This window comes from Sus scrofa, chromosome 1, assembly GCF_000003025.6.
Source record: "Sus scrofa isolate TJ Tabasco breed Duroc chromosome 1, Sscrofa11.1, whole genome shotgun sequence".
NCBI lineage: Eukaryota > Metazoa > Chordata > Mammalia > Artiodactyla > Suidae > Sus > Sus scrofa.
In genome coordinates this window covers 196,245,978-196,260,895 of record NC_010443.5, presented here as the reverse complement: position 1 = coordinate 196,260,895, position 14,918 = coordinate 196,245,978, and the positions used below count along the sequence as shown (strand labels likewise).

At 35.3% G+C, this 14,918-nt stretch overlaps 1 protein-coding gene across 2 annotated transcripts in view; it reads right to left on the bottom strand.

Annotated features, from left to right (window-relative positions):
* The window catches only part of CAAP1 (caspase activity and apoptosis inhibitor 1), a 44,259-nt gene that overhangs the window by 12,875 nt on the left and 16,466 nt on the right, over positions 1–14,918 (bottom strand). The window contains exons 5-6 of one of the 2 annotated variants that reach the window (XM_021062724.1): positions 9,288–9,361; positions 966–1,061 (exon numbers count right to left, since the gene is read on the bottom strand). In XM_021062724.1, coding sequence (XP_020918383.1) covers positions 966–1,061; positions 9,288–9,361 — 170 coding nt within the window. The remainder of the gene's footprint in view (positions 1–965; positions 1,062–9,287; positions 9,362–14,918) is intronic. The other variant, XM_003121874.5, reaches the window with a different exon arrangement.

The following is a 14,918-nucleotide window of genomic DNA, read 5'->3' as shown; positions in this document are numbered from 1 at the left end:
GCGGGGTCAGGGAAGAATTAGGATTTAATCTGGGACAAATTAATTTTTAACATGTTTATTCAACATCTAATAAGTAAGATGGATATACAAATGTTAGAAAGAGGCCTGAATTGAAGAAATAAATTTGTAGTTGCCAGTCTTGAAACTACATAAGATCACTACCTGGGAATGTAGAAAAGAAGAAAAAGTATGAAGAATAAATCTTGGGACATTCACCCTTTAGAAGTAGAGGGGAGCATAATGCAAAGGGGATTGAGAATAAAGACAGTGTCAAGGAAGGGGGAATAACCAACAGTGTTGAACATGGCTGGTAGGTCTAGATGAGGATTCAGCAATGATGAGCAAAACAGCTACTGGCAAGAGTTCACTAGAGAGGGGGGCACTGATAAAGGAAATAGAGGAAACAACTGCAAGTACCAAAAGGGACTATTATCACTACACAAACACAGGGGCTGGTCCCAGAAACACAAAGATGTTGCCCATTTTAACAGGAAGAAGGGGAATATATAAGCTCAGGTGTTCAGGTATAAGTGGATATGAAAAATTAATTTACGCACCTGTTTTTCTTTTTTAGGTTCTTTTCAAGTCAGGCCAAATTTTATTTATCTTTCTATCCCTGGTTCCCAGTGCAAACAACTAGGAGGGATTAGCTTCAAAATTTGAAGAGATTATTTAGAAGAGGTATTAAATTCATTTTCTACAATCCAAAGAACAAAGAAGGACTAAATAGGTAGAAGTTACACAAATGAGAAACTATAATTCCTATAGAGACTTTTTTTTTGGGTCTTTTTAGGGCCGCACCCACGGCATATGGAGGTTCCCAGGCTAGGGGTCAAATCAGAGCTGTAGCCGCCGGCCTACACCACAGCCACAACAATGCCATATCTGAGCCACATGTGCAACCTACACCACAGCTCACGGCAATGCGGGACCCTTAACCCATTGAGCGAGGCTAGAGATCAAACCTGAAACCTTATGGATCCTAGTTGGATTCATTTCTGCTGCGCCACAACGGGAACTCCCTAAGACATCTTCATCAGTTAGAGACAGCCAGAATGATACTGAGGGGATGAAGCAGAAAACATTAATGCCAACAATAATAATGGAATAATGGTAGAAATAATTATAATGAGAGCTAATATTTATTGAGCACTTAGTATGTACTAAGCACTCCTCTAAAGCACTTTACATATATTAATCCACTTATTCCTTTAGGTCAAGACAATGGAATAGACACTCATTTATTATTTCCATTTTATAAATGAGGAAAATGAGGAACAGAGAATATAAGTTACTTGCCTAAGTTCACATAACTAAAGTGGCAGACCCAAAATTCAAACCCAAGTATATTTTGAAAATTTATGCATTTAAACTTCTATACTGCCTCCCAGATCTTAACAGAATCAGAATGACCACAAAGCCTTCACAGATTAGAATGTTGGTTCAGTGTAAACTTATCTTCTTGAGGGTCCCTTAAACTCAACTAAATAAATATAATATGTAGGAGACAAAGACCTAAAAAATATTCATTAAAAGTGAACAAATATTAAAACAATAAAAAGACAAGCCACAAACTGGGAGAAAATATTTATAGAACATATCAAGTAAAGTACTGATATCCAAAATATATAAAGAACTCTTAAAACTCAACAATTAGAAAACAGACAACCAAAGTTTAAAATGGGCAAACAGTATGAAGAGATAAATCATCAAAGAAGAGATACAGATGGCAAAGAAGTATGGGAAAAGATGCTTGACACCACATGCCACTAGGGTACTGCCAAAAAAATAGATACCCATTAGCACAGCCTAAAGCTAAAACACTGACAACACCAAATGCTAGCAAGAATGTAGACAATAGAAACTTTCATTCATTGTTAGTAAAATGGTCATGTAAAATGGAACAGCACTTTGAAATTGTTTGGCTGTTTCTTAACAAACTAAACTTAGAATTTACTCAGAATTGAAAACTTACATCCACACAAAAATCTGCATACAAATGATTACAGCAGGTTTAGTCAGGATTGCCAAGACTTAGAAGCAACCAAGATATCCTTCAATAGGTGAATGGATAAGCAAATTGCAGTATATCCCTATAAAGAAAGATTATTCAGCAATAAAATAAAGGAATTATCAGGAGTTCTGGCCATGGCTCAGCAGAATTGAATCTGACTAGGATCCATGAAGAAGCAGGTTCAATCCCTGGCCTCTTTCAGTGGGTTAAGGATCTGGTGTTACTGTGAGCTGTGGTATAGGTCATAGATGTGGCTCAGATGCCACATTGCTATGCCTATAGAACAGGCCAGAGGCTACAACTAGATTTGATCCCTAGCCTGGGAACCTCCATATGCTGCAGGTGTGGCCCTAAAAAGACAAAAGAAAAAAAAGGAAAAGGAAAAAAAAAAAAAGAGCGAGAAAGAAATGAGTTATCAAACTATAAAAAGACATGGAAGAATCTCAAATGCATAATGCCAAGTGGAAAAAGCCAATCTGAAAAGACTATATCATTCCAGCTATATGGCAGTCCAGAAAAGACATAATTACAGAAACAGTAAAAAGATCAGTGGTTGCCAGGAGCCTGGAGGAGAGAGAGAGGAAAAAAGGATATGATACTCTCAGGGTGGATACATGTTATTACAGTTATCAAAATTGACAGCACATACAGTAAAAAGGATGAACCCTAATATAAACTTATGGGCTTTAGTTAGTAATAATGTATTAATATTGGCTCAAGAGTTGTAACACATTTACCACACTAATGACAAATAATAACATGGGAAACTGGGAGAAGAGATGCTAAGTGGGTATACAGGAACTCTATACTTTTCCTTCCACTCAATTTTTTTTTAAACCTAATGCTGTTGAAAACATTTCTTAAATATTAGTTTTAAAAATAAAACTTGCTAATAACCACAAACTCGATATGTATCAACTATATGATGTAGCAACCAAAACTGCTAATTAAATCATATATTATGGTGTGAGATGTAAAAAAGTTCAGGAACTGGTAACAAAATTTGATTTCAATCCTCATATTTACTATCTTTCCTTTGTTAGAAGCACTTCTGTATAAGGAGGTACTTTTCCCAATGAACTGGATAAAAACATAATGACTGAAAAGCATAGAGGATCCAAAGGGGATCCAAACACCTGAGGAAGGTTTGGGGTATGTAACTTCCAAAATAGCTGCCCTAAGACTATGTCTAGGATCCTATGAAATGCATCATAAGACACAAAATTTAAAATGAGTACAATTTAAAGAAACATGGAAATAAAAACTTCTCTCAAAATACTAAATCAAATTCTTCATAATTTCATTTTTGATAAAATACAGAGTATTATGGATCCAAAAACCTTGTCAATTTACTTTAAAAAAAATAAAATCCAGAAAAGTCTCACATTTAAATGTAACAGAAAGGCCTTCAAAAGGTACAGGAGCAGTATGGGCTAATTTGCCATATAAAATGTAATTTTCACCTTTTCACTCAACTACCACTCATAGAAAGAGATAAATTAAAAAGCAGGGAGGATCATGTTTGGTGTCACTGTTGGTAATAACTTGTGAAAAAGCTCAAAGGACTGAGAAAAGAAATGTAAATTCTTACACCACAATCTCTTTTTACTTCACCAATTGCTGAACTGGACCACATTTCCCCAGAACAAGTTTTTAAAAATCCTTTAAAGAAGTTAACTTATGTTGAGAAGCTACATTCCGCAAATACTTACGTGTTAGAGCCAATCAAGGAGATAATCAAGGGCTAGGAAGAAAGGAATTAGGCTCAAACTTCTGGGCTCAAATCAGTAGTACATTCGTTTCTCTGCTTCCCACTCCAGGACAGCATTGGAACACCTTCTTTTCAATCTCCCCACAGCTCTAACAATCTTGCCTACAAGGTAGGTCTTTAAAGGAAGAAGCGGCACAGAGTTCATTTCCCAATCCACAGATTTTTTTCATGTAAAACTCTTGGCCTACAAACTCTACTTAATTAAGTGATGATCTTCATTCTCTCCTCCTTCACAGAGCAATAAAAGTCTCTGATGACATTTTTCTCACTGTCTTTTGAATTTTTTATAACTTGTATTTATTCCTTCATGGTTGTGAAGTTCTTTTAGGCAAAACTCAGTCCCTTTGTAACTGCAAATTCATTCCTTCATTCTTTTTTATTCTAGTTCCCCTATGTACCTACCTTTGCTTCTAATACTACTTTAGAATAACAACAAAAGCAACAAGAATAAAAATGAGTTTTTTTAATTTATTCCCTACTTTAAGGATTCAAATAGTCTCATATAGTTTTATGTTTAATATCTTTGCAAAATGATGGGAAAAATCTCATATTACATTTAATTTTTTGGAGGTAATAAATGAGTAATTATGGCCACCATCAATCCTTTTTAATAGACTGAAAGAGTAGTCTCTCAACTTCATTATTTATATAAAGCTATCAGCGAAAACATTTTCAAGTATCTGTCCTACTACATAATTTTTTACTCATAAATTAACACAAACTAGGAGTTCCTCATGGTGACAGGAACTAGGCACCATGAGGTTGCAGGTTCAATCCCTGGCCTCGCTCAGTAGGTTAAGGATCTGGCGTTGCTGTAAGCTATGGTGTGGGTCACAGATGCAGCTTGGATCTGGCGTTGCTGTGGCTGTGGTGTAGGCCAGCAGTTGTAGCTCCGATTAGACCCCTAGACTGGGAACCTCCATATGCCTCAGATGTGGCCCTAAAAAAAAAAAAAAAAAGAAAAAAAAAAACCCTCACAAACTGTAACAATAAATTAATATGTACCATTACAATTATATATATTCAGTTGGAAATTTTAAAAGGGAGAGATTGAAATATTAAATTTATGTGTATTTATTTACTTTAGAAGTTCTAATATTTTCAGCTTGCCATTCTCAGGGAGCACGTATAGTTTTACACTTTGGTGACCAGTGGTTTAAAAGGCTGGAAAAAAAGATGAAAGAAAATACCTACTCTGAACTTTCATCACATAGTGTAACCACTGAAAACAATTTTCCCCTATTACAGTCTACTTTTCAACTTCTTGAAGCTTTTAACAAGGTAATTCTTAAAGTTGTCTATCATTCACTAACTCCTGAATTACAATTGCATGAGGCAACTACTTTAAAAAAAGTGAAGAGGAGTTCTGTTGTGGCTCAGTGGAAAATGAATCTAAGTAGTATTCATGAGGACGCAGGTTCAATCCCTGGCCTTGCTCAGTGGGTGAAGGATCTGGTGTTGCTGTGAGCTGTGGTATAGGTCATAAACGTGGCTCGAATACCTCATTGCTGTGGCTGTGGTATAGGTCAGCAGCTACAGCTCTGATTCGACCCCTAGCCTGGGAACCTCCATTTGCCACGGGTGCAGCCCTAAGAAGACAAAAATAAAATAAAATAATTAAAAAGTGAAGAGATCTGGTCTAACCAAAGCAAAAGTCTGTGTGCATATTCTGTTTGTGTTTGCACATCTTTCTCTAAGAGAAAAAAGGGATAATTATCACATGAGAAAGTTAATGTAAAAGATTCAGAGTAAAATGTAGTCAATGTCTTATTAATTTTGATCATTTCATATACCATATGGTTATATTATTGTTTTTTTACGACTATATTCAAATGAATGCATTCTGAGGCACCATCATAGAGCTTAAGACTAAACATCAAGCATCTTCTCTAATAGAAAAATGTAGAAATAAAAAAAATTTGTATATTTTATTCTGCTTCCATTAAACAATTTAAGAAAACAGTTACTAAGGAGCACTCTTCCCAAGTGCAGACACAGCACTAGGCACTGGTTTTTACAAAATCTGTTAGAAAGGAAATTATTAAAGAGGCCAAACCTGCACTTTCAAACACTACTTGAATCTGCTCTACAAGAGCACCACCAAGTGGCCACTTATGTAACCCACATTCAAACACCTTCAAACACTCAGAAGGCAGCCCAATGTTATTTTCTGATACATTTGATTATTTGAAATAAACTGAACCAAAACATATCTAATGATAAACTTACTTACTGGCTCTACTTTTATTCTCATAGGCAATATAGAACAAGCCTAATCAGTCTTCTTCTTGACAGCCCTTCAAATACTTTAAACTGACACCACAAACCTCAATTCTTCCTTTCAACCTGGATACAAAATTTCTATTTAACTATTTCCCATATAGAGTTAAAAAAATTCTCATAACAGCTTCCAAGAAGGAACACAAACATGAGCTTAATTCTTGAGATTACAAAGGAGAATAATTTGTAAAGTTATACATATCCCAATTGTAAACTTTAAAGCAACAATTTAAATTGTTTTAATTATTTTAGTACTGAGTATCTTAATCTATAAATATAAAGAGATTTATTAATATTAGCAGAAATTTGTTTGATATTTAAAAAATATTTTCTACATATTAAATACCTTTGACTAATAGTAGTTTTCATTTTAACTGTAGCACAAACGACCAATTTAGAAAATTTATATAAACCATTCTTATACAACTACCATTCTGTAAAAATAAACAATTTAGGACACTAATTCTAAGAGAAGAATTTCTATTTTACTATAGTACCAATATATCAACTAGTAGATTACATTTATGTTTAAATAATGTTTATTCAGTGAAGGTAGAAGTTAGTGTACAATCTGATACTCATCTTCAGCACAGCCAGTTTCATAAAAGAATATCCTATCAGGAAGATAAATAATACCAGTACTAGACAAAGAAATGCCAATTTCAATATACCTAATTCATAGTTAATATTTCTCAATATTGAGTATTTTAGAAGCTGAAAAACTGAAAATTTAATTTAAATAACTTGCCAGTATCATATACCATTAATGGGGCACGTAAGATTTATTTTATTCTGAAGGAACAAAGAGAAAATTCAATACTGCTTTATATTTTGGTCTATTGAATACATGGTTACTTTAGTACTAAATAAGATTCAATGAATTTTCTTAAACGGTCAAGCCATTAAATAAAATGACAATGCATTCACAAGGAGAATTATGTTCTATTTTTATTGAGCTAAGTGTGAGAAAAATAGCTAGCTATGCAAGAAAAGTTAGAGATAATATAAATCAACTTTGAAAGTTTTGCATATTAAATAGAGTCAACTTGAGTTCATTTAGAAAAAAGCAATAATCTTTACTGAGCCTAACAGGATTTCCGTTTCCTGGGGTAGCTCAGCTTCTTGGGTAACTCCAAGCAAGTTACTATCTGGTTCAGATTTCAGCTGTACTAATATTTGTAAGATGTTTCACATAATTGAATCTTCTAAATAACTTAACATTTATCTGATTATGCAACAAAATTTTACTTATTAACAACTTTTAAAGGCATTTTTCTTTTTTTCTTTTTTCTCTTTGGCTGTGCCCATAACATGTAGAAGTTCCCAGGCCAGGGAATGAACCTGCACAACAGCAGCAACCCCGGTTGCAGCAGTGACAATGCCAAATCCTTAACCCGATGTGCCAAGAGGGAACTTCTAGACGCATTCTTCTAAAAAACTTATTTCCTTGCTTTCTAAAAGAGCTGAAACTTAATTTAACCATTTCATACAGATTTAGTACAGCATGAACATGGACTGTACTGTACAATGGTCTTGCTATGCTTGAGTATCTTGTTTCTTCACCTCTGCTTGCTGTCACTTACTGATGACAGTGTGTTCCTCATGTTTCTGATGCCAGGACGAAAACTTAAGAGTGTTTATAAAGGCTCCTGAGCACAAAAAAAACACCTGGGCTTTGTGTTATCTGGCTACTCTGAGTTATTTCTCTTTTCTTCTTTGCCTCCATCACAAACTTTCAAATGACTAAAGTTACCACGAGAAAAGAAAAAAAATCACAGCAAAAAGGGCTATTGGCACCAGGGAGGGAATTCTGAAGAAAGCTGTAGGAGCTTGAACATGGGAGCAGGTAAACCCCCTTCCCTGAGAGAGCAGCTTTAGCTAATTTGCACAATGAGGTTTCCATTTCTTTTTCCCTGAGAACTGTAATTATCTTGCCCATTCTAGACTTTTCTACTCTTACATGGCATTCTTCTCTCCACAGATAATCTAAGAGTATACCCTCCATGCCACCTGCTCCTTAAATACAAAGAATAAAAAAAAGGCAGAAATGATAGATAGCAGTGTTATCAAATTATACACAAGGTACAAGAGTCAAATGACTATGACTACATTCTATGAAAATTATATGTGCTTAGTATGTATTTATACATGACAAATAAACATAAATGAAACTATGAATCTGCATTTACATCTGTAGGATTGTTAGAATACAAAGGTATAATGGTATCTGGTTATTTAAGAAGTTACCATAATAGGACTTCTGAAAAGCACTGGAATTCTCGAAATCACTAGAAATATTCATAAATGCAAGAATACATAAGTTAGAATTACAGAAACCCTAGATTTTGTTCTCTCTATATATAAATTGAAGGAATCATGAAATTAATTAACCAATTTTTTTCACTTTGTTCAAAATTAAGCACTAGTAATATAGGCCATGGCTTAAAAAAAGAAATACTGCCTAAATATGACCTGTTTCTTTCTACCAAAAAAGTTCCTATGAATAGTTTTAGAGAAACTATTCTAAGCCATCAAAGATTAGCTGCTTACATAAAAACAACACAACCCTTTTGGTTGTAATAGATTTTCACTGCTCTGAAGTAATTTTATAAGGAAAGGGGAAAATGTGAGGTAGTCCTTGAGTAATTAATAAAAATTTATTTTTACATTCAATTCTCCCTACTAGGCATGAGAAAAACAACAACAAAAAAGACATCTAAAAGATTAGTCCTATTGATCTACCTGGCTTGAATGAGTAACAAATTACCACTTCTGTTAGCAGGTAATGTCAAAAATTACTGATTTATAGATAACAATATATGAAGAGGAAAGCAAATAGAGACAAATTATCTCTCAAAAGAAGGGGAGAGGGGGAGAAACAAAGTTATCCTGTAAAACTTTTTTTTCCCCTCATTATAACCCAAAGCTATCCAGTTAATATAGCTACAATATCTTGTAGATGAGAATATAAAATAGATTACTGAATTAAAATATTCAATATTCTGGTGATAACTATGCATCACTAAGGCAGAAGCACTCCAATGGCTAAGGGAAGCATGAAATAAAAGATGTATTCCTTACTCTTGATCTTGGACCAAATAAATTACTTTGTTTTCCCATCTGTAAAACAGGGACAACCTGGAAGACTGAAAATTTATTATTGGTAAAATGCTTATAATTTTCAGGTAAATGTTATAGAAAAAGTCAGTGCTTGAATCATACCTTGTTTTAATTCCAAACCTTCAGGTTGCTTGTTCTCTTTCAGGGATGAAGTAGAATCTGTACAGATGTCTTGTCTGAGGATTAAAAATAAATTTAAAAAAATTTTTAAACTACATTCATATAAATAATATTTATTACTGAGTACTTAGAATTAAGCTATACATTTGAGAAGACATACTGAGTTCTTCTCAGCTCCCAAGGTACCATTTAGTGCACCCTGGAAACTGAGAAACAAGTATACAAATGTCAGAAACAGTAGCTATAAATCACTACCAATTTAAGCAGTGTACCTCTCTAAAAACAAGGGGCAAACATGGGAAGAATATAGAGCTAATTCTTTTCTCCCTTCTAACACTCCACAGGGTAGCTGAGTATAGGAATCATTAACTCACAGAAGAATCCAGTAATTCTTCAATTGTTAAATTTAAAGGGCACTTTGGCATTCATATTATTTTCATTTGGAGTTCCCACTATGGCTCAATGGCAACAAACCCGACTAGTATCCATGAGGATGTGGGTTCGATCCCTGGCCTCAGTTGGTTAAGGATCCGGTGTTGCCATGAGCTGTGGTGAAGACTGCAGATGTGGCTTGGATCCTGCATTCCTGTGGCTGTGGTGTAGGCCAGCAGCTGGAGCTCTAATTTGATCCCTAGCCTGGGAACTTCCATATGCCACAAGTGCGGACTTTAAAAAAAAATTTTTTTTTCTTCTAATCTCATACCTCAAATACTTCGATGTCGATAATATGTAGGAATATACATATTTTACTTTTAATATACAAGTAATCAAAACAAATGAGTTAAGTAAAAGATCATGCCATAAAAAGATTTTGATTCACTATGTTCTGCAGAAGAGTCACAAACTAAAGTAATACTTTCTTAGAACTCATTATACTGTCTTAATATTGATGTTACAAATATTTTTCAGCAAAAGTCAAGAAATTAACTGTACATGGATGCAACTAGAGATTATTATACTAAGTCAAAAAGAGGAGGACAAATACCATGTGATAGCACTTATATACAGAACCTAAAATATGGCACAAACAAACCTATCTACAAAACACAGACATAGAGAACAGGCTTATGGCTGCCAAGGGGAGAGGGGAGGGATAGGAGGGACTTGGAGTTTGGGGTTAGTAGGTGCAAACTATTACATATAGGATGGATAAACAATAAAGTACTACCGTGTAACACATTGAACTATATCCAATCTCCTGGGATGGACCATAATGGAAAATAATATTTTTAAAAAGGATGTATGTGTGTGTGTGTGTGTAGGATTGAGCCACTTTTTATACAGCAGAAATTGGCACACTGTAAATCAACTATACTTTAATTTTTTTTTAAATTAAGTAATTGTAAATATTCAAAATAAATTTTTTTTTTTGTACTACGTATCTATTTACCTTCTGAGATGGGTTTTTTTGTTTTGTTTTTTTGTTTTGTTTTGTTTTGTCTTTGTCTTTTAAAAGGGCCACACCCGCAGTATTATGGAGGTTCCCAGGCTAGGGGTCCAATCGGAGCTGAAGCCTACGCCATAGCCACAGCCACGGCCACAGCCACACCAAATTCAAGCCGTGTCTGTGATCCACACCACAGCTCAGTCATGGGAACATAGTTTCTTATTTTGCTTCTCATTGATACATCTCAGTTCTTGATAGAAAATGCTGAAATACTGGAGTTCCCGTTGTGGCTCAGTGGTTAACAATTCTGACTAGGAACCATGAGGTTGCAGGTTCGATCTCTGGCCTCGCTCAGTGGGTTAAGGATCCGGTGTTGCTATGAGCTGTGGTGTAGGTTGCAGACATGGCTTGGCAGTAACAACTCGATTGGACCCCCTAGCCTGAGAATCTCTATATGCCGTGGGTGTGGCCCTAGAAAAGACAGAAAAACAAAAAAATAAAATAAAAATAAATAAAAATAAAACTTTCCTAATATAAGTACAAACTCAAATAGAGACTACAAAAATATTTGTATTTGATATTAATTATGACATCTTAAGATTTATAATTGAGATATCTCCATTTTCTATACTCCTTTCTGTCTAATATCACCTATTTGGATTTTATCCTTTCACCAGAATGACTAGCTGATCCCAAGAAGGCTATCAACAACACTCTTTGAAAATCTAGGGACAGATTAAATGCCAATATAGTACATTAAAAGCTTTGCAAAGAATAAGTTAAAATGTGCTAACTCAAGTCTTTCGTTAAATTGGATTTTACCTACTAGGAACATTAATATGTTTCCAAGTATATTCCTTTAGAGAAAATGTTTGTTTGCTCTTACACATCCCTGAATGGCATTTCTCTCTTTTTCTAAACATATACATCCAAATTTACAAAAAATGACTTGAATGAAAACACAATGTAACATCACCATTAAAAGGACCATGGGCCATATGTAATACCTTCAGAAAGACAAAATATCATCCATGTAATATTACAGCTAAAAACGTATAACCTGTATCATCAGGAGTCATCAGACAAACACAAAGTGGATATGAGTCAAGTTCTATTAAAAGCAGGGAAAAGAGTTAAATGATCAATGTTATAAAACACACACAAAAAAGTTCAGGAAATAGTAAAGGCAAAAGGAAGCTAAAAAGCGGTGACAATTAAATGTTATCACTGACTTGCGACTGCTGAACTGGGAGGGGGAAAACATCATAAAAGATATTATTGAGTCAAATGACAAAGAGAAACACTGATGGCAGATTGGATAAAATATTACTTCAATGTTAAATTTACTAAAGCTAAATATACTGAAGTCAATAGTGTATTGTGGTTACATAAAAAAGAATATTACTATTCTTAGGAAAAGTGCAATGTGGTATCTAGAAGTAAAGTGTTACAATGTATATTACTTAGCCTCAAATGTTTCAGAAGAAAATACACACATATATAAAGAAGTGTACAGGAGTTCCCGTTGTGGTGCAGTGGTTAACGAATCCGACTAGGAACCATGAGGTTGTGGGTTCGGTCCCTGCCCTTGCTCAGTGGGTTAGCGATCCGGCGTTGCCATGAGCTGTGGTGTAGGTTGCAGACGCGGCTCGGATCCCGCGTTGCTGTGGCTCTGGCGTAGGCCGGCGGCTACAGCTCCGATTGGACCCCTAGCCTGGGAACCTCCATATGCCACAGGAGAGGCCCAAGAAATGGCAAAAAGACCAAATAAATAAATAAATAAATAAATAAATAAAAGAAGTGTACAAATGGGACAAAATATTAACAGATAAATCTAGGTAAAGGGTATATGTATGTTTCCTGTAATATTCTTATTTGCTCAATATTTTAATAATTCCGAAATTACTTCCAACTATAAAATTCAATAGCAATGTAATGAAATGGATTATTTTATGCATTATTTTATTTTCTCTGTGAAGGCTCCTTGAATCCCCTTCAAACAAAATGGATCCCTCTATAAAGACTATCTGCTATCATAAACAATTTCTTTTACTGCCCAAAGTGAACTTTTAAGATGTTCTGGTTTAAGATGGGTTTGATTAGGTTGTTGAAGTAAGTCACCAAGAATCTCAGACAGTAGGTATAGTGTACCACCTTGTGGCTGAAAAGTGAAAAGCTAGATGCTCTTAGATCAGCATCATCAGAAGAGGGAAAAAATTCCAGAACAGTTTGAAATTTTAGTTTTTCCAAGACAGATTTGCAACTAAAATTACCACACATATTCCAAGTTCTCGAATAAAATTTAAATATTTTCACTAAAGAGCATGAAAGGTAAGACAGAAACAAAAAAGGAAATGTCTTAAAACGTACAAAAACTATGTGTACATCTTATTTCTAGATTTACGAAAATAAAAAATGTCTTACCCACAGATTATACGACATACTAAATGTCAGAGTTAGGAAAACTAAGAAATTTCAGTTTATATTTAAATGACATTTAAATATTTCTACCAAACACTTTATAAGTATGTAAGAATTTTATAATTGGAGAGAAAAGAGGCAAAGAGAGAAAAGGAGGGAGGGAAAGAACACACAGCTAAATTTGGCTTGGGTTAAGAATCTTGTGATGCTTTTTATACTTTTTTCATTAAGAAAAAAAAAGCCCGTTTTTATTTTCCCAATTCTCTTTCTCCCTCTGCAATTCTCCTTAAAGTGGCTTAATCTACATCTTTGGCCTTGAATTATGAGAGCCTTTGTTCTCAAACCAACATCAGTCCTACTCCCTTTTACCCCAAGTACAGTTCCACTCTTGATCCTTTCTTATAATTTCAATGAATTTGTTTTTTTTTTTTTTTTTTTGATCTTTTTGCCATTTCTTGGGCCGCTCCCGCGGCATATGGAGTTCCCAGGCTAGGGGTTGAATCAGAGCTACAGCCACCAGCCTATGCCAGAGCCACAGCAATGCGGGATCCGAGCAGCATCTGCAACCCACACCACAGCTCACGGCAATGCCGGATCGTTAACCCACTGAGCAAGGGCAGGGACCGAACCTGCAACCTCATGGTTCCTAGTCGGATTTGTTAACCACTGCGCCACGACGGGAACTCCTGAATTTGTTTTCTAAAATCAGAGTAATACGCTGGGGAGTTCTGTATGAAAACAGAAAATGACACACGAATTCTGGGCCTAGGTTTAAAATGTATTTCTAAACAGAAACAAACAAAAAAATCCCTATCTTGTCCAATAGAAAAACTGAGAGAAGATACATCAACAGAAGGATAAACAAAACCAAACCAGAGGAATTAGTCCTATTTTGGCCAGAGTATACTAACAAAAAACCAAGCAAACTGGCGTAACAATAGGTATAACCTCTGATTTTCTCCACTGTCTTAGGGTAAAGTTAGAGGCTGAATCAAGCCAGCTGATCACCTATGAATTTTCTATTAAAAAATAAGAGACAGGCAAAGAAACTAGAGTTCCTAGAGCCAAAAAAATTTCTTAAAAGAATCACACACACACACACACACACACATTACTGGGAGTTTTGTTATGGCCCAGCGGTTAATGAACCCAACTATCATCCACAAAGATGCCGGTTCTATCCCTGGCCTTGCTCAGTGGGTTAAGGATCTGGCATTCCCGTGAGTGTGGTGTAGGTTGCAGACTTGGCCAGGGTCTGGTGTTGCTATGGCTGTCAAGTAGGCCGGTAGCTACAGCTTCAATTCGACCCCTACCCTGGGAACTTCCATATGCCATGGATGTGGCCTAAAAAGGCAAAAAAAAAAAAAAAAAAGAATAACAAAGTTTAAAGATGCATACTATTACATTGCAAGACTATAAAGCTACAGAAATCAAGACAATAATGATATTGGAGAGAGGATAAACATCTAGATCAATAAAACAGAAGAGTCCAGAAACAGACCCAAAACATATGTGATCAATAGTTTAAAACAACAACCAAAATGTGTATCACAGTTCTGTAGGTCAGAAGTCTGGGATGAGTCTCACCAGACCACAACCAAAGTGTATGCAGACTGCATTCCCTTCTAGAGGCTCCTGGGGAGAATTCAATTTCTGTTCATTTAGGTTGTTGGCAGAAATCAGTTCCTTGACATGTCACAGGGCCAAAATCCCTGCTTCCTTGCTTGCTGTAAGCTGAGGATCATTCCCAGCTTCCAGTCAAGGTGTCTAAACTACTCTTCTTCTGCCTTCCCCTTTCAAGCATT